The sequence below is a fragment of the Euphorbia lathyris genome, chromosome 2 (genome assembly GCF_963576675.1).
Source record: "Euphorbia lathyris chromosome 2, ddEupLath1.1, whole genome shotgun sequence".
Lineage (NCBI taxonomy): Eukaryota > Viridiplantae > Streptophyta > Magnoliopsida > Malpighiales > Euphorbiaceae > Euphorbia > Euphorbia lathyris.
In genome coordinates this window covers 54,441,518-54,465,459 of record NC_088911.1, presented here as the reverse complement: position 1 = coordinate 54,465,459, position 23,942 = coordinate 54,441,518, and the positions used below count along the sequence as shown (strand labels likewise).

Below are 23,942 nucleotides of genomic sequence, written 5' to 3'. Positions count from 1 at the left end.
CAAGATTAAACCTTTTCATTTCAAATAAACAAATTAAACCACACATTGACCATTTAACTAACTTAGTTACATAGCTCGTAGTGAGGAATTCTTATATTAAGCATCCGGTTTTCCATGTCATTCGGAGGATCCCCAATTCATATTTGGATACGTGTATTGTGACTTCATGTAATAATTAAAATAGTGAGACCTCTTATAATATGCGTGTGTCCATATTACATGTGTCAAAATATGTATGAAAGGTCCTCCAATTGACATGGAATACCAGGTGCTTCTATTAATTTACCCTCAGTGAGAAGTTAAACTTTTGGAGTACCGATTGTGCTTCTTCAACATTTATTCACCTTATAATAATTTGGGTAATTAATTTATTAGTCCCTATATTTTGACAAAACACACTGTTTAGTCCTTGTATTTTTAAAAACATACGGTAAAGTCCCTAACTTTTTTCTCGATGAACTGTTTGGTCCCTAACGTTTTTCTCGGTGAACTGTTTAGTCCCTGCCGTTAGACTCTCATGAAGATTCTGTTAGTCAATTTGGATTTGAGTCAAATTACACTCACCATTAAGAGTAAGAGGATTTCCACCTTCAATTCTAACAGGAAGAGTGAGCATGAGTGATTCAATTATGGGTTAGGGATTCAATCATTTCTCCATTTTTTTTATGAGCGCGAGTTGTGAGAGAAAGACATAGAGGTGCGAATTGCTTTTGATTGATAAATAGTAAAGGGTAATTTAGTCATTTTCGAATTCATAAATGGTAAAAAATCTAACAAACAGACGGAAGGACTAAACAGTTCACTGAGAAAAAGGTTAGGGACCTTACCATGTGTTTTTGAAAATACATGGACTAAACAGTGTGTTTTGTCAAAATATAGGGACTAATAAATTAATTACCCTAATAATTTTAACTAAAGTAATTAGCAGCTAATTCAAGTAGTAGTTAATTAAATGCTTAATTACAAGAAAAATACAACAAAGACTATTGTCATTTCATTAATTTGTAAATAGAGAAATGCAGTATCTATTTTTATAAAAGAAAATACGTATAGTATTCATTTTGATAAAAGAAAATATGCATATTTGTCATATCTTCAAATCAGCAGCGTGTCATATTATTATCAGGTTAATATTTTATGGTCTCAATTTGACACATCATCGAAATCAAGTTTTTTTCCTTTTTTACCTTTCCTTTTAATTAATTACTATTACCATTTTATCTATCCTTTATCTAAAAGCTGGTAAAAAAAAAAAGTAGGTAAATAGTACAATTTAGAATGAAGGAATGCATTTAGCAGTAATGATAATCGGGTTGTGGGATGAAACTGAACTTTCTTAATCCCTGAAAAACAGAAAGTGTGTCACATATTGAGATGAAGAAACTGCAAGGAATAGTTTTGAAAATGGGAACAAGTATTGGCAACATCTAACCCCGACAAGCATGGACTTCCAAACAAAACTGGTTTCTTCTTCTACAAACCAACGCCTGTCCTGTCCTGCCCTGCCCTGCCCTGCCTATCAAATCTTAACATGCGCGTGCTTATGTGCGTCATCACCACCACCACCCCATTCATACTCTCCTCTGCTCTTTTGTAATTTTCTCATCTCATGTCTTTTTCATCACACACAAAACATGCTTTATTAAACGTCTTTCTCTTTCTGCTCATACAAATTACTCTTTATTCCTTTTGCCTCTTTTTTCTTTATCAATTCCTTTTGGTTTAATACGTTAGGAGCCCCTAAATTTATCCAAAAACTTGATTGGCTCTTCAACTTACAAAGTGTCTTGCTATCCCACTGAACTTGCTTAAAGTGATAAGGCTCGCTTAGCAGAACATGATTGAATTTGAACAAATTGAAATTTATATCACTTAATCAAGTTCAGAAAACTAATAGACCACACAAGATCACTATAAGCAGGTGATCAACAAATCACTTTAAACAAATTAAGGTAACCAAAAAAATTAATTTAAAAAAAGTTAAGAAAACTAACAAGACACTGTATAAATTCAGAAAGTCAGTCAGTTTTTTAAATCAAAGTCCAGAGGGATCTTGTTTATTACCCCATTCTTCTTTTTCTGTATTTGAATTACTCTTTTTCCCAGTTTTATTCGTATAATAGAATATTAATATCCCTACCCTAGGACTAGGAGCAAATTCTTTTGAAGATTTTAAATTCTTTTAGATCGCCCTATATGAACTTTAAAGTGCTACCCTGCCATGGCTTTTGTCACCATCAAGTTTCCAATGAAACTTAAATGATTGAGGAGCCAGCCTCCATTTTTAATTGCTTTTTCCTTTTCATTTTCTTGGAATTGGGATCTTAAATTAATTACGCTGCCCTATGAGAATCTATCTCTATGAGAATCAACAAAATATATCCAACTCCAGTGTTTCAAGTTTGAGTTGGTTGAACCAACACTCTGCCTCTGGTACAAAACGAACCAATTAAATCTTACAGGCCAAAAGTGAGTACAAATTTGTTTAGAATTTAGTGTTAGATTATTGAAGTTTGTGAAACATTTTTGCATGGTAGTAGGCTACTTTGCCTACATCACAAATGTGCATACTTGAGGCAAGTTGATACACCAAAAGGAAAATACATCCTTTATCCAATTCTGACTCGTTGACTCTTTAAACGTGATTACACTCGAAATTCAAGCATATGTATATCTCAAAAGAGCATGCTCGAAATCTCTAAAAAAAAGCAAACAATACTTGTATAGCCAATTAAGATTCCTTAAAAAGTACAGGTTTCAAATTTCTACTCAAATTAAAAAAACCACAAGCCAATAGAATTCCGTACATACCTTAACAAAATCTTACAATCCAGCACTTGTTACAAGAGGTAAGCCCCATCGACATGCACCTACAATATTAACTCAATCAAACATTTGAACAAGTATATTAAAGCAGCTCCAAGATTACAATTTTGTTGATGTGACTAAAATTTTAGATACTTCATACAAGCATATGAACCAAAGACAGCAAACACTAATTTTACAAATGGCGGGATCAGAGAATTAAGTGTCCAAACTAGAAGTAGATGCTGAAAATAAAAGGATAATGCAAAAACCGTATGGAATTCAATAAATCGATTGGTCAACAACAGGATGTGCTACTAGTTTATACACTTGGGAGTGATAATAAGGAACAAAACTAGACAGAAACATGAACAGATTTGTACATATGAGATAATATAACATATTCAAATAAAAGCATCAAGCAATTTGGTATAAAATAAATGATGGAAGAACCTTAACAAAATTGCATTCTATATCATACAGAATTGCGAGGAACTATCTGTTAGATTGTAAACCACTGCCACCGTAGTACTGCTTGGTAGTTTCACGTGAGAACTCTGCGAATGTCATTCCTTCCTTCAACCGTGACCAAAGCGGTGGTATAATTTTAAGAATATCTTGCGAGAAGTCATTGGAGTCTTGCTCGACATCACCATTTCCCTTGCTAGATAAATGATCAACAGACTTGCAATGTTCCCCAGCATAATCTGAGATTGTGAAGGTTTTGTTCCATGATGGCTGCAAAAACACGACAAAGGTTTCTCTGCTAATATTTTCTGAGTTTAATGGTCTGCAAACAGAGTGTAAGGTTGATTTAAGCTTTCCTTTTGATAAAATATCAGCAGATTCCCCAACCTGAATGATGAAACTCTCTGGTGAAGTTTTTACCATCACAACATTATTCTTCTTGGGATCAAAGATCTGTAAATACGAATGCCCATTTGGATAAGTGCATTCTTGATCACACGATGAGATAAAGTGATCTTTCTCCATATTTTCCGATGAATATGAAGACGAAAGAAACATAGGTGCGGTCAAAACAGTGAATATGCCATAATCATAATGCCATTGCTGCCATAGATCAGAATAATTTAGACATGATCCAGTCTTGTTGTTGTTTGTAGTCGACTTTACCACCTGTAATTGTTTTTGCTTATTTCCTAAGCATTTTGCTTTGTCCTCTTTGGAAGTAGCCTGTTCTTTGGTGGATCTCCTCCTTCTCCCGTATTCTTTCATAAGAAGGTTATCTAAGACTGAATGATAATGTATAAGGCGCCCCTTTGCTGTGCCAGATTCTAACAAGCTACGTTCCAACTCTTTCCCGCCAATGAAATCATCACATATTTGAGCAAGACGGAGCCCCAGCTCCATCATGCAATATCCAAGCTCTTTAAATGCATTGGCAAGGTTATCAAATTTGCCACCCTGAATATTTCCTACTTTATCAACATCCAGATGAATTTGAGTTTCTTCAGAAATTGAGTGCAGATGAATGCCCTGGTTTGGCTTACCAGGAGCAGATTCCAGAGCTTCTGCGTATTTAAGTTGCATTGCAAAAGAAGACACACTTCTGTCAGGATTTTTGAGAGGAACATCACCCCCCAAGTTGTGCTCCTGGATGTTATGAAACAAAACAGCAATATACAACACTCTTAGAAAAACTTAGATTAATACAGATATCCACACATAAACCACAAGGTGAAGGTAACAGAAGCACAATGATTGGAAAATTATGCATATGATAGGATCTTCATAAAAAAGGTGTTATCTTTCCACACATATTCACTGTTATCCTTCATAATCAACTTGTCACAGGTTAGACTAAGGTGGTGACGATTCCAGTAATAACTAGTGCTTTATGTGATCTATGGGTGATCAATTTATATTTTTTGGGAGCTTTTGAAGAAAAAAAAAAATCAAGGCTTTGTACACAGCTTCTAATAAGTTTTACGACTACCAGTGGATGCTCAAAACCCCTGGCCCCGCACGCCCCGATCCGTCACTGAAGTAAGGGAAGGTAATAACAGACTTCTGGTTTTAGAGTAAGCTAAGAAAAGTGAGGCCGCATGTAGTCAATTTATTCAATCGTCAGTTAGCTTAGTTTCCTCCTATAGCCACAAGTAGGCAGTAAATAAGATAAAAAAATAGGTAGATTGGAAACATTGACAAGAATTCATTTTGATCTCTTCCTCCGTTCTTGTAGAATTCTCTTCTCCTCCTCTCAACTTCTTCCTCGGCTTTCATTCAAACAGTTTGGCCTCGTGAGTCCAGGTTGTAACAATAGTTTCAGCAGGAAGATGAGGTTTAACCATGGTTTCCTCATTTTTAATGTGAAAGCAATCCATTAACACACCTCATTTTTAATGTAAAAGTAATTCAACATAAGCCCTATCATATGCAATTAGAATTCAAATTATTGCAAATTAATGAATGCAAAACCAATTTTTTTAATTTAATACAGTGGAAGAAGCTACTGAGATTTTCTCTGTCAATGCCAAAACAGAGCATTGAATGTAAATAGTTCTGATCAAAGTCCAGAATCGTATAACTGGAGTGATCCACACTCTGTTATCACATCAATCCATAACCCAATCATTAGAAAGTAGAAACGCAGGATTTTGGATAAATCAAATAAATAATAAGAAATTTTCAGCAGTAGCAAATGCGTCATTATGACATTAATAAAGATGAAAAAAAAACCTTGAGAACGTTTTTGCGGCGGTCGTTGTCGAGAAGAGCAAGGTCGCGAGCCAGAGGGAGGAGGTTGCGGCGTAGAAGAGAAGCGTTAGGGACACCGGTAATGGAGAGGAGACCCGAGCCTTCAGGGCCTAGGGTTTCCACTACGGTTCTCCTAATTGTTTCAAGTCTCGTTTGGTCTTCTGTTGAAGATACCAAAACATCGCATTCGGAAGCGGATAATGAAGAAAGTAAAACAAGATCAGAGTAATGAAGCTCGTAAAGCTCTAACACGTCAACTTCCTCCATCTATCTTCTTTGGTTCGACTGTACACTACAAATCATGAAATACATGCATCTTGCTTGAGAAGATGCAATTAAGTTCCTGCCACTCACATAAAAAAAAAAAAAAACTGGCAAGTGATAATAAAATCAATTTGTGCAACTATGTACAATTTGGGAATTCATTTTGCAATTTGAATTTGGCCGAGATGTGATCTTTTTTTTCTTTGAGGAACACCTACCAATTGAATTAGACACTCGAACAAACTAACTACCATGATGTGCTTGCAAATAGCTAACTAATTGGCCTTCTTTTCCCAAGTGCGCACTTTTGGAATACTTTTGGCATAAATTTAAATTTAATGGCTGCAATAAAAATTTCCATAGCAATTCCTTGAAGGTTGAATACATGCCTCGATTAACTGCTAAAGAAATTAAGCTACATGACATATACAAGTGACAACAACCACGAGGAGATATCAAGGTCATCTTCTACAATGCAGTCTCTTTGAAGCTCTTTGCCAACCAAATTGCAGTTTCTCTGGGAGAAACCTTTTCAGGTCCAAATGGCTTCAACAGCACCCCCAGCTCTTGAAAACGTTCCTGCTGCAAGAGCCTTGCACTGAACTCCAGTAACCCTTCCAATGCCTCTGCACGCTGTTGGTATGACGACGTGTCGAACCTGCGATGCCGTGAATCCAAAGAGGAATTACTTGAAATAGTAGTTGTTGGATTATGCTCCGTGCAATCACTTCCATTCTGTCCAATTTCATTGTTAGGTTCAGACAAATGAGGCTTGGTAACAGCTCTGTCCAGAACCTGGATAGTACATTTATCCTTTGTAATTGAGCGGTCAACACTGCCTGGAGATGAAGAGCATTGTGCTGAATTGGATGATGTTCCACGGATGGGAATGAAAGGATCTTCTGATGAAACCAATGGAAATTCGGCAATCTTGTCAATTCTGGGAGCATTGACAGAAACATCTGGAGACTCCATACTAGGAAGACCGGCATTAGCCTTGTATGGGGTTGGTGAGTTTCCAGCTCTTCTGGAGAATGGAAGAGAAGCTCTGCGTGCAGGGTGACAAGATTTGCTTGCTGGAGTGCATGACACTGGAAGCTGCAAATACAAGTATGTCATAAATATAGTGCAATCACAATGCTAGACACCCATAACGTTGTTTTACTTGTTAGCTTTATGGATTGAATTTTGGTATGATACACACAATATTGCCTAGGGATTCCAAAAGATGACAGCTGAAGCCCATACATCGGCACAAGTTACTAGGCTGCCAAAAGAGAGCACCAAGACCAGCTGCCCCAAAACCAGCAGACTCTAAGTATTTAACTAACCCACCCTTTTTAAAATCAAGGTTTCTTTTTTCGCAAGGGCATAAAATAAACTATTAAGGCATTCAGTGATCCATGTCAATATAATGTATAGCAGCCATCTTTTGACCATTCACAAGCTAAGTAACGAAAGAAGGTCCTAGGTTCTAATCATCCGCAATGAAATATCAGAAGCTAAAATAGAGTATATTGGGAAGATCGTCCCACAGCTAAAATAGAGTAACGAAAGAAGGTCCTAGGTTCAAATTCTATACTTTACAGTAGACTTACCAAGTCACGCTTAGAACCAGTATGGGGTATCCTTGAAGTTGTCATCTGCCTCCTTGGAGTAGCAGAAACTTTTCCTGGCACCATTCGTGGAGTCTTGACAGCTGTGCACGAAGCTTTATCAATATTACTCTCCTTATGAACAACAGCAACCGGTAAATCTGTGAAATTTTGATTTAAGTATCTCGGAATATGCTCTATTCTTTGTGAAGAATCTGAAGAGTCTAGTTCATTTTCAGATATACTAGGATTCAATGCTCTGTCACTAATGAATGATCGCCGTTTCTCTCTCTCAGTAAAAGTAGGAACTGCTTCTGCATCAGAGAATCTAGTTTTCTTCATAAAATTGGAGTCGGACCAATGGACAGGAAAAGTATACCGCCTAGGGTTATTCAACTTTAGTTGAACCTTGAGAAGGTGAGGTTGAAGATGTGGATGATTGAGTAAGTCTGCAGCCTGGCACATAAAAAGTGACTTTTAAGCAAGACATACAAAGATGAAACTTGGAAGCCTGAAGCTCATCATACAAACTTACTTCTTCAGAAGTAAATACAGTGAAAAAAGTTCACCCTAGCAATAACATTTGAGCTCAATATGAAACAAGATGGACTTTGCCAAAACTTTACTAATCAAAAGTGTCACCGACAAAATTTCAGGCCCAAACTGCGAGTATGAATTTCAAACAAAGTAGTTCAACAACCATATAAATGAAAAGAGTTCTAGCCAGCTAGATGTCTTTCCTAGTCTCCTATAGATTTTCATCAAGTAGTTCATAATTTAGGTTTCCTAATATTCTAGCCAACACAGGTATGCATTTATAGACCCAGAATTAACCCTGCACTTATAGGTTTATCAAGAAGGACTTGTGTTGAAATTGGCTCCTAACAATCAGTTTGGACTAGCAGCTGATTCCATAGTTATTCAAGGCCTACACTCAGAGTTGAGGTTTTTAGATATTAATGCAGATCTTTTTTGAATTATTTTGAATTAAGAGTCATAGATTTAGCTAATAATACCAGATTTTTGGTATTTTGTTTTCTCTGCCTATGTGAGAAGGCAGGCTAGTAAACAAAAAATACGACTCTTTTGATTTCTCTGCTATTATTTTGTCCTTTCCTTTTACAATGTTTCACCTATTTAGCCAACAAAGGTGCCAAAAAAAAAAAAAAAAACTTCAGAACACAAGACACCTAAGCTTATATAATGAAACTGCTAACAATAAATTTAATCTAATATGCATGAATTTACAACCAATGGTTTCTAGATCAATAAAGACTAATGAAGATGGATAAGAGACTTGAAATAGCAAAAACTGCAAAAGCAATAATAAGACACTCACTATCAACCGCAGACCTTCTTGACCATCATTATCATCAATTTTCTTTTCCTACATCCATCTTCTGTGCTCTTCAAAAATATTTCCTCATATCATACTCGAGGAAAGGGTAAACGTTGTTGTCGTGTGACCAAGAGGTCACGGGTTCGAGTCTTAGGAGCGGCCTCTTGCCAAATAAATTGGCAGGGGAAGGCTTGCCCCCAGTACACCCTTGTGGTGGGACCCCTCCCCGGACCCTCGCTCAGCGGGGACGCGTAGTGCGACCGGGCCGCCCTTTTATCATACTCGAGGAAACACTGGCCCTAAAACGGAAGATGATTTTACCATTTCCAAGTACTAGAAGGGGAGGTGGGCATAACATTTATGCCACTAATTGATCTGGTACAGTAGGCTTCTTATTCAACTCCCTTAAGTCAAGTTATCCTATCCTATGTCAGTCAAACAATAATTATATGACATATCCAATTAAAGATTTCCCTCCCTCTCTCCCTTCCCCAGCCCCAGCCCCACCCTCTTCCCCTCAACTCTTTTTTCCTTTTTGGCTATTTGTTCTGTTGATTTGATATGGCGTAGATGGAAGTATAGTCTGGTGAGGTCTTTTTCTAGTTCAGAACTTTAGATAAATGATGTAGGTAACTTGACGTACTATATTTAATAATAAGTGTTACAGATGGTCATAGCTGTAATTAGCTACATGATAGGCATAATCATAGGAATTGATTAGCATTGATTAACTTTCCTAGTTTGAGCTCTAATTTGGTATATAAATACCTGTACCCTTCCTATACAATATAGAAAAGATTTTTCTCTCAATTCTCTCTGTTACAAAAAGAATAATAAGAAAAGAATACAAGGACAATCTTAACAAGACATCCTTTTGCTATGACTAAAGCCAAACACCTCGTGAGTGTAACTTTCCAAAGCTGAGTCCTGAGACTAGGGCCTAACAAAAACCTCTTAATCACTATGGCAGAAGAGAAGTGGAAACTAATAATATTGCGAATAAACCTTTTCATTCATGTTAAATTTCCATGCAGATGATTATATAATACTAAAAGAATGAATTGAAGAAAAGAAAACTTACACTTGGCCTAAGTTCTGGATTCTTCCGTAGCATACTTTTAATAAGACCTCGGCTGAAAAGTTATACAAAACTAAAACAGATCAGTACCCTTAGTATATCAAAGTTAAGGATCATAGAAAATAAATAAGAGGAATGATGCCTGTTCAAAATGCATAAACAGGAAGATGCACTTTTCTTTGTATTACTATATTAGGATGACTAAAGATCTCACAATATATAATTAATAATTATAGATTTTTAAACATTACTGACACATACTCACTTCATCTAACGAATATGTGCAAAAAAGTGCATTTTTGACGTCCCATAAAATATGCACATAACTAATTTTAGCTTGTTAACTAATGTACCCTTAATTTTGATGGCTTAATATTATAAAAAAAATGATGGCTTAAATTCAATCATTAATTATTAGGATAATTATAAGTTACTTTTGTTAGTAGTAGATTTGTAATTTCAAGACATTGAAAATGAAATACCATTAATACTTTTGCCCCCATCTAAACCATTTAAACCCATAATTTTCAATATTTTCATTTTAACAATTCCTTTAACAAATTTTTTTTTTAGCATAAAATTTCATTTGAAAATGTTTAAGAATCTTTGGCTCTAATTTTAAATTTTCACTTTTAAATTTTCATTCTCCAAGAGTCTTGGCTCCATATAAGGCCTAGATTGGACTTCAAAATGTGTTATTAATGTATAGTTCCAAAAATTTAATTTACTTGAGAAAGAGAAACCAAACAATTAATTAAATACATTGTTTATAGCAGAAGGGTAAATTAGGAAAATTTTTAAAAATGTATTACAACAATAAAGCCTTAGTCCCGAAATGATTCGGGATTTTAAAAATATATTATTTTGTTAAAATTAACTAACTTTTCTTGTTCAGCGTGCACACACTTTTTTGCATATATTCGTAATTCATGGGACGGATTGAGTATATAACATGTAAAATTTCAAACAGACAGATAGGATAACACATTAATAAAGATTGAGGTAGACTTACAACGGCCCAGAGTAAACTGTAGGTAAAGGAGCCACTATAGACTTATTTATTTTGTTAATCAGTGCTTGCATGTCCTGTTTCGAAAGGAAAACCAAACATAGTTATTGTCTGTGCAGAATAAATACAAGAGAAGAGGAAACAAAAATAAATGGTTAATTTAACTTGTATTGTAAGCATATCCGTATTAAATCTGTAAACAGAAAAAGCAGCAACTCACAAAAGCTTTAAATGCTGGTTTGTGAGCAGCCATTTCATATATGCAGCATCCTGAAGAATGTTGCGTTAGGCATAGACCAGTTAGCAAAAATAAATTCCCATCAGCCAAGCTTAGATAAGCTTCATAGTTCAACAAATAATGCAGCTTACCTAAGGACCAAATGTCTGACTTCGAACCATAAGGTATATCTGCAAGAAGTTCAGGGCACATATAACTGGGGGTTCCAACAACCTGTATCAATAGCAGAATTAACATTATAATCAAATTGACCAGGTGATAAACCGACAGATATAAGCCAAATGTAGGCATAATACTCACAGAAGAAGCCAAATCATCAGAAGTCAACATTTTAGCAAGACCAAAATCGCCTGCAACCAATATGTATATGTTTTTAGTTCTCAATGATTAATATAGCCAATATTACAAATCAAAGAGCTGGATTATTTTGTACAAGCAAATTTAAACAATCACAACTGATATTTAAAAATGTAACGTTTATTTACCTAGACGAATGTCATGATCTTTTGTCAAAAATATATTTGAACACTGCAGCAATCAGCAAAAATATATTTACGACATGTCAGACTTAAATATTGGAGGCTGAATAATTAACTAACAAAAAAAAAACAGAATTTACTAACTTTGACATCTCGATGGAGTATGTGATTAGCATGCAAGTATTCCAATGCCATTAGTAGTTGAACTAGCCACTTGCAAAGTTTCTGAAAAAAGGTTAACATGAAAACATCAATGAGGCAAGATAACATTAATCTTAACAGCTACATGAACCCACAGGTAGTTGAAAGTTAAAAGGAGGTGTGACAAAAGTAACTACCTCCTCGGGAAAATGAACACCATTAGCTCTTTTTATAGCTTCCGCCCTGCATAAATAGATATTCAAGATCAAAGACCAAGGATTCAACATTCACGAAACACAGACCTAAAAAGAGTGTCTAGAAAATGAGCAAGATTCAAAACTTACATGTCTCCACCTTCACAGTATCCTATGATGATGCATACATAGCATCCCTGGAAAAAGAACACCAAATTGTCAAACTCACGAACAATACACACAAATTCCAAAAGATAGAAATGGGATCAGGAGAACACATAAACATTGCAATGTAAAAGAAGCATAACATTTAGCATACCATTAAACAGCTAAAACATTACTAAATAATCAGCAAAACCCAAAGAGCATGAGATAAATAATCACGGATAGGTACTAGAGACCCATTCATTGATGACTCAATAGCACAATAACATAGTTAAAGTCACAGGTGCAGAGTACTTATGCTCACCTTCTCCACCCAAGAATCCTTATACTCCACAATGAATGGATTTCTAACTCTTGCAATAAGCTCCATCTGCAGGAAAAGAACAATATAGCCTATTACATTAAAAACCAAAAGTTTAGATAGATATAGGCACCAAACTTTTACATAAGAAATTATAGAGCACCAAAAAGGAAAAAAGAAATTGAGCGATTGCATATCCTTCAAGTTTTCTATTTTTGGGATAATAACGAGCAGAACACCCAGCAATCAAACTTAAGTACCTACAGTGTAACACGCATGTATTACATTCCCATTCTAAACTTACCTCTTGTCGGGCAGACCTGCGGGCTCTATCAGTCTGACGAGCTAAACGGATCTTTTTCATGACATACCTAGAAGGAAAGAAGAAATGATATAACAAGTTACTATATAATGAATTAAAAAAACAAAAGATCAGTCATCCATCTCACAAGGTAGACTTATATAGAACATGGGAAAGATTAAAAAGAAATAGATCCATTTACAGAAAAAACAGGCATAGCAAATGCATGCACATTAATATGTCAGAAACAAGCTCACTTCTTCTGTTCATGTCTATGCCTCACAAGAAGAGCTGAACCAAAGGAACCTTTGCCTATCTGCTCTAGAATTTCATATTGCTCCATGGTAAGTTCAATGAGCCCCTTCCAATCCTTCAGGCATTCAAATGAACTTCCAAACAAATAGCATACCGAGCACCAAGTATCTGCAACAACAACAAAAAAAAAAAAAAAAAAAAAAAACTCAAAATTGTAACCCATAAATAAAGTAAGTTAGAGAGTGAATCACACTATAGAAAATAATTATAAGCCAGCTTAAACAATAAATTCAGATAATAAACACGGCATACTGGCTGATTTAGTAAAAAAATATATCCAAAATTAGTTTGCAACCAAATAGTGGTCTGTATACGATCGCAACTGGATCTTACATTACATAGTGAAGTTATAATAAAAGCAAGTAAAGCTCACACCATAGCACATAAATGCACAAAATAGTACATAACCACTTGGACACATGTGAATCAATATAGAGATCTGAAATGGCACATAAAGAGCAAAAATTTAGATGCTTGAGATAAGCAAACATATGAAGTTGAAGATCATGGCATGACACTGACAAAGAAGCCCTTGAGTAGTGCCAAATTTGAACTTTACCAAGCTCAGTAATCGCAATGACGAAAGTATCAAAAATCAAACTTCAATGAGCGAAAATGAATTGATTAAATAAGACCTTAAAGAGTATCTAGCTGACCTCAAGAACCAAATAGATAAATATAGATTGGAAAAAGTGCCAGTGAAACCAAAGATAAAGAAGCAGATTGGCAAGAACTCATAAAAGCGTGCTGGAATTTTCTATTTATTGCTTATTATTACATCCTACAACAAATATACAAGCTCTTCAAACATGTAGAAACAATATCTCAATGTACCCAACAGATGAATGACAGTGGCCTGCACTTGATGATACGTCTAAGGACATTCATAATTTGGGATTAATTTATAGGTCTTAGTAAAAGGACAAATCTGTAATGAATTTTTTCTTTCTTTCTTATGCATGTGAAATACGAACAAGAAAATCGATCAACCACCTCGAGAATATACACCAACATAACAAACAGTTGAAAGAACCGAATGCAAAACCAGCAAAAGAAAAATCTACAGTAATTTTTTTTGTAGAAATCAAATAAAGCAAAGTGGAATAATGAGAAAAGACAAGGAACCTAACTGAAATAACATATATATAAAAAAAAAGGAAAATGAAACAGAAATAGAAAAGGAAAATACGGAGAAAAAGAAATGAAAAAGAGAAGTACCTGAAATTGTAGATACCTCCTCCCTCCACAAAGAAAGAAGTAGAAATTGTAGGAAAAGAGAGTGAGGGGAAGAAGAAGAAGACTCGTGTATAATACTACAATACAATACAGTAGTAGCAGAGAAAAGTTCACCTACTAAAAATGATTACTTTATTGTGTAATAGAGAGAGGAAATGAGAATTGAAAAGAAAGGAAAGGAAAGGAAAGGATTTAAAATTTGAAAATGAAGGAGAGAGAAGTGCAATGTCATCATCAGTACAGTGTCTCTGTTTATGTATTCTATTTTTGGATTCCATTCTTCAACTGAAAGGGACTTTTGTTTGATTTCAAATTGCGCACGCACGAGTGGGATCATGAGTTTACATAATATCCATCTATGGACTCGTCTTTTAAAACGACGTTGCTTCGATCACCATCCTGCTCTTTCTTCTATTGTGCCCTTTCCTATCATCATCCCGCCCCGCCCACTTTTATTAACATTGGGCCTCTTTTGGGCTTAACCTTCCAGTTTTTACTATCACTCATTGAATGAATTATTAATTAAAAATGATAAAGCTACCAATTTATTGCTATCTTTTTTTTTTTAAGGAAAGTAAAGTTAGCTTAACGTATAAAGCAAAATTAATTTTATCATTACAAAATCAAAAATTGGAACGGATTAATTTGACGCTTCATTAACATACAGTATTTATTAACTGTCACATCAAACTTTCTAATATTAATTACGCTTCTAAATCAGTTAATAATAATATAACAAAATGAAAATAAAAAAGTCTATAATATGAAAATTAATCACAAATAAAAATCGCCAAAGTGCCTATAATATTAAAGTATAAAGCTTATTTAGCCTGCTAAATTATAGAGTTAAAATCAATTAGTTGTTTGTTCTCCTTAAATCACTAAGGGGCGTTTGTTTTGAAGGTTTCAGAAAGAGTAAGGGAATGAGAGGTTTTCTAACCTTTCTAAAAGACACAAACGGAACCCAACAACTTTAAAACAAAAACAGAATAAACCATATCATCAATATGAGTTCATGGTATAACTATCCAATTCTCTCCAAATTCAATCCATACAAAAAGTGCTTGGTTACTCAATTTTTTTTATTTACCTTTTCACTTTAAAATAAAGAGTTTTAGATGTTTAGTTAGATATCTTCTATTTGACTTTCATAACTGAAAAAAAAACTTTTTATAAAAATAGAGAATTTCTGCTTTTTAAAAAACAGTTTTTTCCAACAGTAAACTGTAATAGCAAACATCAATATCAAATAGTAGGTAAATCAAACGAACTCTAAAACACTTTGCTTCTCCAACTAACATTTCGAGTATGTTTGGTTCAGTTGTTAACTAATAGCTGTTACAGTTGCAGTTGATGTTAGCTGTTTGCGCAGTTGCAGTAAGCTATTAGCTGTTTGTTATTAACTGTTTAATTATTAGTGTTTGGTAAAATTATATTGAACTATTGCTGTTCGGATTTAAAATGCCTAATATGGACATGTTTTAAATTAATCAATAAAAAAAGGGTTAATACACATATTTGCCCCTGTGTTTTCTCGGAAAAACAGATTTGCCCTTAAATCAAATAAACCCACAAAACTATCCTTGAATTTTTCACAAACCTACAATTATACCCTTATCTAACAGAGCTGTTAAACGACGTTCACATCAAACTTGTTTGTCTCCAGAAAAACTTCAGAAAAGAACAACCAATCACAAACAGAAAAAAATATGCACATTCAATTTCGATTAAAAACAAGTTAGAAGAACAGATTGGTCAAAATTCATTTTCATAAAAGCTCAATCAACCTAATAAAACAGCGTCTAAACCTCCTAATTAATCCAAAAACAATAGCAATAGAAAACAATAAGAAACCAAATGAATTTTGATTGTCGTCATCCAATTTTTTTGGAGACAAGAAGGTTTGATGTCATCGCCGTTTAGCAGCTCTGTTAGATTAGGGTATAATTGCAGGTTTATGGAAAATTCAGGGATAGTTTTGTGGGTTTATTTGATTTAAGGGCAAATCTGTTTTTCCGCGAAAACACAGGGGCAAATATGTGTATTAACCCATAAAAAAATATATGTTTGTGATTTGTTATTAATAATGATAAAATTATGCACATGTTAAGTGTAGATGGCAATATTCATAACCAAGAAAACAATTTGATGAATTATTTCTCAAATTGACCCAACTTATCAATCTTAGGGGTAAAATTGTTTTTGACTACCAACATTAGGGATATTTTTGCATCTTATTCTATTATAAAATAAAAAATGTGACACAAATTAATAAAAATAATCTATATAAAAAATAAAAAATAAATAAAAATTTATTGAATGCAACAAAACTTTGTTCTTGCAGTAATTATGTTGTAGAAATATAAATAATATTAAAAAAACATATTTTATGGTTTCAAAAAAACATATTTTATGGAAATAAGAAGGATAATTTTGTCAATAACAAATAACTACAAACAGTTGTTTATGAAAAGCTCCAAAACGCTGCAGTTTCCAGAGAAAATGTTAAATGATGCGGTTATATATATTTTATACGGTTTGGAATGAAACGCTAAACGCTTTTCCGAAAAGCTGAAACAAAGTGCATTACAGACTCCTACTTTTGGCCGATTCGTAAGACAGTTCTCGTGTTTTAAAATATTTCAAATAGGGGTATATACTTTGTGAAATTTTCAGTTAAAGGATATATGAGTCAATTTTTCGGTCAAATAATACTTATTATTTAGTTAATTTGCAAAATCATATCTTGAAATTTTTGGTAATTTACAAAGTCAGTTTTTTTAATTACTCCAAATTGTTCCCTTTTGGAGTAAATAGTCACGATAATAATTTTTAACGGAATGACTGAATTTATAAACTACACAAAATATACACTTGTTTATAAACTTTTATGTTTTAAACCATATAGACTATTTAAAATCAGAAGGTTTTTTTTTTTTTTTTTGAACTTTTCCTTCAATAGATTTCCTTCTATTTTTAGATACCAACTTGCATTTATATTTTGTATTGGCATTATTCATTGTCCTTCTTTCCCCTTTAATTATCCATCGCTACTAGGGGTGAGCATGGTCCGGTTAGGTTCAAAAACCGAACCGAACCAAATAAAACCGAACCAAATAGGAGCAATTTTTGTAAACCGAACCAAACCAAATTGTAATTCGGTTCGGTTCAAACCGAACCAAACTATTTCGGTTTGGTTCGGTTTGGTTCTATTTCAAACCAAATTATAGATAATTAAATAATGTTCTCTGAATTTTTTTCTTCTTAATTTTATAATGTTTTACATTTAATATTTGATCAACAGAAGTTATTTCAACTCAAAGAAAAGAATAGGATCTTCCCCCGGAATGGTAAGAAGCTTTGTCTGCCTATTATGTGTTTGCCCGGCCTTTGTCTAATTCCAATATAAACTTATAATGTTCTCTGGAATGGAATTAAATAATATTGTATAAATTATAAAACTTATATCAAACATTGATGTTCCTTTCTTTCTTTTTTATAGTGTTCTGGAACTTTTTGTTTGTTGTGCTTATAAATTATACATCTCAAATAATAATTCTAAATTAATTTAATATATTCTTTTTAATAACCAAATAATATAATATCATTCCAATTCTAATAATATTTTAATTCCTCTTTCTCGACTTTTATATTTGTTACGTTATTTTAATATCCAAATAATACTCTAATTCGGTTTTTTAGGTTTTTTTGGTTTATATCCGAACCAAACCGAACCGAACCAAAAACCGAAGTTGCACAAAAATGAGAACCGAACCAAACCAAATTGCAATTTGGTTCGGTTTGGTTCGGTTTTTTCGATTCGGTTTTTTCGGTTTTCGGTTTTTGGTTCGGTTTTGCTCACCCCTAATCGCTAGTTACTACCAAATAACTTCATTGTCTTCCGTTTTTCTAGATTATATATATTATTCTTTTCACTTATGCTCTTAAATTAAACTTATCCATTCTTTTTAATATTTTTTGCGGTCCAAAATTTATGAATTTGGGGTCTAAGAAATATTAGGATTTAAGATATATAAATTAGGGTCTAGGATATATTTTTTAGGATTTAAAATTTGTAAATCGGGATCTAAAATTTATAAATGATGGTTTAAAAGCATATATATGTAACGTATAAAAAATGACATATTGAAAATTAATTTTATAAATAATTTAATGGTTTTATAACTAATTATGATCTTCATGTAGAAAACCTCTTTTTATTTATTTATTTTAACTAATGAATCCATTTTATAAGAAAAACTAATGAATCCATAATATTATTAAAGACTATTGAAATTTTAATTCACATAACAAGATGAATTTTTTTTAAATTATAAAAGAAATAAAATATATTTTAAAATTTGAAGTAAATTAAAAAAAAAATTAAGTAAATTCTCATACAAATTATGATTCATTGGTAATTCTGATTCTAGTGTTAAAATTAGAAAGAGGCAAAACAATATATAAGAATAATTAGGGATGTGAATCATAAAAGAAAAGCAAAGAGGCAACTAAGAATGTACAAAATTAAATTGGGACCATATCATATGATATGATATTATATGCATGGTGCCGCATGACAAGTTAGAATGAGAAATGGTTTGGTAGCCCCAAAAAGATTCTATTCCAAACAAACAACATTCATACTATAAGTGGGGAAGTTAGTTAGGGACTTGTTTTGAACATCCCATTAACATATTCTTCCTTTTCGGACCACTATATTTTCTATCACCTTTCCACACTAAACTTATTTGGAAAAAAGAAACACTGTTAATCTTATTTGATTGAGTTGCTAGCTAATAGTTAACTTATTTATTATTAATTGATTAATTTTATAAGGTGAAACCAATCATTTAATTAAATCTGTTGCAATTATATCTTTAAATCAAAGTGGCTTATGATCAAAATAAAAATAGTTAGTATTGGAATAGACATGCCTTATTACTAAATGTATTGTCTTGTTCGTTAAATAAGGGATAAACGTGAGTGAAAAATCAGGATTTTCAACAAGAATATTCTTACAATCTAAAAGTAAAGCACCAAAATCATATAAGTCAGGGGCGGAGCTAGCCCAGAGCCCGGAGGGGCTGCAGTCCCTCCAGCCACCGGCTCCGTCCTTAAGTACTATTAGTTTTATCTCGTGTAGCCCCCCTAATATTAGTATATATTTAACCTATTTAATATTAGGGTAATTAATTTATTAGTCCCTATATTTTGATAAAACACACTGTTTAGTCCCTATATTTTCAAAAACACATGGTAAAGTCCCTAACGTTTTTCTCAGTGAACTGTTTAGTCCCTAACGTTTTTCTCAGTGAACTGTTTAGTCCCTGCCGTTAGACTCTCATGAAGATTCTGTTAGTCAATTTGGATTTGCGTTCTTCTTTTCCTTTATTTTCCTTTCCTTTAAACTCTAATGCATCTGAAATCAATTTTGAATGTTCTTTTTCTTGATTTTCTTCTTAATCGTTCAAATTCGTAAGCATTGTATCGGTTCTTTTTCTTATTCTCCATACAAATAGCTTCTTCTTCTAAATTGGATTTCCTCTTCTGAAGTTTGAAGGTAAATAGTAAAGGGTAATTTCGTCATTTCTGAAGTCATAAACGGTAAAAAAATCTAACAAACAGACGGAAGGACTAAACAGTTCACTGAGAAAAAAGTTAGGGACCTTACCATGTGTTTTTGAAAATACAGGGACTAAACAGTATGTTTTGTCAAAATATAGAGACTAATAAATTAATTACCCTTAATATTATTACAAAAACAAAAATTGCAATACACAAATCTATAAAAATAATCTAAATAACTAAATAAAATTTAATAATAATAATTTATTGAACGGGATAAAATCTTATTTTTTCGGCAATAATATTATAGAGATAAAAATAACGTTAAAGAAGAAATATATTTTATGGAAATAAAAAGGATGATTTTATCAACATTAAATAAATATAAATAGTTGTTCATAAAAAAGTTCTAAAAAATCTTTTTCAAAAAAAGTTCCAAAAATAAAAAATTTATTTGAAAAGCTTTAAAACGCTACCATTTCTATTAAAAAAAGAAGCTAAAAGCGGATGTTCTATAAACCAAATCAAATAAGATATTTTCTACGGTTTAAAATAAAATGTTAAAAACGGTTTTGAAAAGCTGAAACAAACGCTGATTCAAAATGTAAAATTAATTTCAAAACTGAATTTGTTTAAAACAAAAAAAATTTATAACCACATCAAATGTACAAAAATTAATTTCAACTGTTAAAATAACAGTAAATACACATTCAATTGAGATTGATGTTTGTAATTAAGTGTCCGTTTGGCTACTTGCTGATTGTTCAACTACAAGAAAAAAAGCTATCACCGACGAAAACATCTGTTGGTGATTGCCTAATTTGTGTCGGTGAACATGATCACCGACGGAAGACCGAAACATATTAATGTGTTGGCGTTGACCTCCTCGGTAAGCAGTTGCGACAATTTTTTACCAACACAAAAAATCACCGACACAATTTGTAGTCGGTGTTTTGTGTCAGAAATACCAACTACTTTTAATAGGTGACTTCTGTCTGACATTCCGACAACATCACCCACCCATATTTGTTGGTGACATTTTTCAAAATATTTATTTCAATATTGTACCGACATAAATGGCGTCGGAAATTGTATCGGTAATTGTAAATTAATTTCAAAATTATTTATATATATTATTTTTAATAATTATTTTTTTGTTTTTGAATTAGTTTTTTAATAATTATTTGGATGGAAGGGAACTCATATGTGTGTGTGTGTATATATATATATATATATATATATATATATATATATATATATATATATATATATATATATATATATATATATAAATAAAGAAGACTAGCTTTCCATTGCTTTAGGCATTAAAAATAAAAATTGCTTACACAACAACAACAACAACAAAGCCTTAGTCCCGAAATGATTCGGGCTCGACTAAAATAATAATGTAGAAACATTAACATAAACAGGCCAAGTAACAATTTTCTCTAAAATGAACATCCAAATTATAATTTAAGGTTAAATTTTTGGTCATAGTTCAAAACATGAAGTCTATCGTAAGTCTAGCTAAATAAGCACTGTAAACATTTATTCAGATAAATCAAAAAGAGACAAACTCTTAGCTAGAAATCATATTTTGACACTAAGAGGCCTTATTCAAACATAAAAGAAGTTTACTACAGAGCCTCGTAAAAAGCTAAAGTCAAAAGAGTACCAATAGATGATGCTGAGATAAGTATCAAACATAAACTCCACATGTTGTATAGCCCTAGCAAATCCAACCAAAGAAGAAAAACAGGTTGTGTGAAGGCACACAACTGGAATGATGCAATAATTCCCCATATAGCAATGAGCATTCGAAGGCTTCTTCAAATGGATAACTACATATGAGGTAATTCTTGTCAGAAACAAGTTATGACAATGAAGAGAAGGTGCCACGTTGAAAGAATTCATATGGAAAAGTACTGATATGCTTTTACCAAGTAATATGATAAATTAGACAAATTATTCATGTTCATGAGATTCTTCCGTTATCAAGATTATGAATCTATTCCCGCTGCAGACCAAAATTGAACAAAACAAACATTGATTACTCCCTAGTTTTTTTTCCTTCGGCACCTAATTCAGTTTTAATAAGGAGAGTTTAATCAATCAATCAATGAGCAAAAAGGGATTTCAAATACATCTCGTATACAAAAGGATAGAGCCCTACTGTCAAGCAGTTAACTACATAAAAATAGTCATCCTTACTAACAGAAAATATGCTATCAACATCAAAATTCTATTTAACCAAGCTTTTAAAGTGAATCAAGAGAATTACATTGATGAATAAAATATTGAAGCCAGATTGAAGAAAAAAAGATATCACATTATGCATAGCCACTAGTTTATCACTTCAAACTCATCAATCGGGTAATTAGCCGCTAGTTCACTTCTACATAACAATGCACATGCCTTATCTTTATTTCTATAATCATTTTTTTTCGAATATGGACTTATACATTGAACACAACCCTGTCATAGGTCTAGGATCAACTTTTATATGGAAACAATATGATTTTCGGGACTGAACAAACCATGTTTCAATATGCAAGCTAGCTTACATTTCTAATGAATTGCCTACAAATCGCACAATCTGGAGCTTATCAAACATCACCTAAATTTCATATAGAACTAACACAAGGTGAGATGAATGGAATTAACACATGCAGTTACTGATAATAGAAGGCTAATCTGAGAAAAGACGTGTTACCATGAGTTATTTGAATTTCCTTTGCCAAAACAATTGGTTTGCATCAACAACGTCGTGATGCTACCTTCATATATAAAGACCAATAAAATATTATAACAGAAAACAACAAATGAAATACATTAGTCATTAACTATAAAATTACAGCTAACCATGTTTTCCTCCCTAAGAAGGTGACGTCGGCTACTGCTGCCTACACCACCCCCTCCTCCTTCTGTTGCTCTACTAAGCCCACTTTTGAAAAGCTCAATGAGCCATTTCATAAACCGAGATTTCCTCTTTGCCTATGAAGAAACAAAGTCCCCTGCTTAACTTAAAAGGTTCCAATACAAACCTGCACAAATTCAGATAATAGAAACAATTAGTAAAAAATAAAACACAAACCCATTTACAAAATGCTAGTTAACTCAGTATTCTATTACTATTATGCAGCAATATACACAAGTGAAATCAGACTGCATAGACGTAGAAAGGACGATCCTAATTAGTTAGGCAGGGAGGGTGGAAGAACATGAACAAACAAAGGGCTTTAAACAACTTAACAACTGCATCATCTTACAAATATGTCAATATCCTTAAAAGCATGTATTTAATCAACTAAAAGCCATCTGACTTCAATCATCTTCCTAAACTAAGACGATAAGGAGATATAGGTTTTATACTTCATACTATTAGAAAAGCAAACTGTTCAGTTGGAAAAACAAGAAGCAAGCTTTAATTTATGACATTCAGCATCTTAAAACGAAATAAAAAGGAGAGAAAAGTGAGATCGGTACATGGAGAGAGTAGATCGAGCACAAGAAAAAATATTTGAGGTCAGACCGAGCAGAGGTTGAGAGAACCAGAACAACATCACAGTGAGAGGAAGAGCAGGGAAAGCAGCGCCTGTGAGAGACGGAGTAGGGGCGGCGGTGCCGCTGAGAGGAGGAGCAGGGGTAGCGGCGGCGGTCTTGGTGGATTCAAGCAAGAACACACACTCGACATTAGAGAGGTTAGGGTTCCAATTTCTTTTATCGGGGAGGAAGGGGATAACTAGATAGGGATTTTGGAAACTAAAAAAGAAAAAAACTTTATATATTTATTTTTTTTCTTTCTTTTCAATAATTTTTTATAGGACTATTCAATAATTTAATAGTAGCTGTAATTTTATTTTTTTAATATTATATTTACAAATACATTTTTTTGGTTCATAAGTAAGTTTTGTTGGTGTTATCACATATATTTGTGATCTGATATTAATGAGTAATAAAAAGACACAAATGTGAAACGTAGATGACTAGATTGATGATCGAAAAGATAGTTTAAAGAATAATTTATCAAATTGACCCAACTTGTCAACGTCAGGGCGAAAATTATTCCTAGCTCCCAACTTAGCGGTAAAATTGCACCATTTTAAACGTTAGAGGTAAAAAATTTCCTTGTTTGTAAACGTTAAGGGTATTTTTGCGCCTTATCCCTAAAATTATTAAAAATTATTAATTTTTTT

General features: G+C 33.0%; 2 protein-coding genes and 1 long non-coding RNA gene across 7 annotated transcripts; all 3 read right to left on the bottom strand.

Annotated features, from left to right (window-relative positions):
• Positions 1 to 1,337: 1,337 nt before the first annotated feature.
• LOC136218253 (uncharacterized) lies at positions 1,338 to 5,993 on the bottom strand. Of its 3 annotated transcripts, none has more exons than XM_066005046.1 (3): positions 5,506 to 5,993; positions 3,287 to 4,419; positions 1,338 to 2,870 (listed from the first exon to the last, which is right to left on the bottom strand). In XM_066005046.1, exons 1-2 carry the CDS (start codon positions 5,788 to 5,790, stop codon positions 3,301 to 3,303), a joined length of 1,404 nt encoding a protein of 467 aa, XP_065861118.1. In that variant the 5' UTR covers positions 5,791 to 5,993; the 3' UTR covers positions 1,338 to 2,870; positions 3,287 to 3,300. The 3 variants fall into 3 exon arrangements, with proteins under 3 accessions (XP_065861118.1, XP_065861116.1, XP_065861117.1); XM_066005044.1 differs by having other exon boundaries at positions 1,339 to 2,870; positions 3,259 to 4,419; XM_066005045.1 differs by lacking the exon at positions 1,338 to 2,870 and having other exon boundaries at positions 3,066 to 4,419.
• A 107-nt stretch (positions 5,994 to 6,100) lies between these two features.
• LOC136218252 (serine/threonine-protein kinase Nek2-like) lies at positions 6,101 to 14,486 on the bottom strand. Of its 3 annotated transcripts, none has more exons than XM_066005041.1 (15): positions 14,161 to 14,486; positions 12,885 to 13,050; positions 12,631 to 12,697; positions 12,330 to 12,395; positions 12,011 to 12,057; positions 11,864 to 11,909; positions 11,670 to 11,750; positions 11,532 to 11,574; positions 11,347 to 11,396; positions 11,178 to 11,259; positions 11,029 to 11,078; positions 10,812 to 10,885; positions 9,803 to 9,854; positions 7,386 to 7,838; positions 6,101 to 6,885 (listed from the first exon to the last, which is right to left on the bottom strand). In XM_066005041.1, the coding sequence occupies exons 2-15, from the start codon at positions 12,968 to 12,970 to the stop codon at positions 6,256 to 6,258; spliced, it is 1,827 nt and encodes a 608-aa protein (XP_065861113.1). In that variant the 5' UTR covers positions 12,971 to 13,050; positions 14,161 to 14,486; the 3' UTR covers positions 6,101 to 6,255. The 3 variants fall into 3 exon arrangements, with proteins under 3 accessions (XP_065861113.1, XP_065861115.1, XP_065861114.1); XM_066005043.1 differs by lacking the exon at positions 14,161 to 14,486 and adding an exon at positions 13,936 to 14,018; XM_066005042.1 differs by lacking the exon at positions 14,161 to 14,486 and adding an exon at positions 13,777 to 13,911.
• Positions 14,487 to 21,198: 6,712 nt separating this feature from the next.
• LOC136220511 (uncharacterized) lies at positions 21,199 to 23,478 on the bottom strand. Its single transcript, XR_010684543.1, has 4 exons — positions 23,233 to 23,478; positions 22,609 to 22,790; positions 22,460 to 22,523; positions 21,199 to 21,587 (listed from the first exon to the last, which is right to left on the bottom strand). It is a non-coding gene; the product is annotated as an uncharacterized lncRNA (long non-coding RNA).
• Between the last annotated feature and the right edge of the window lie 464 nt (positions 23,479 to 23,942).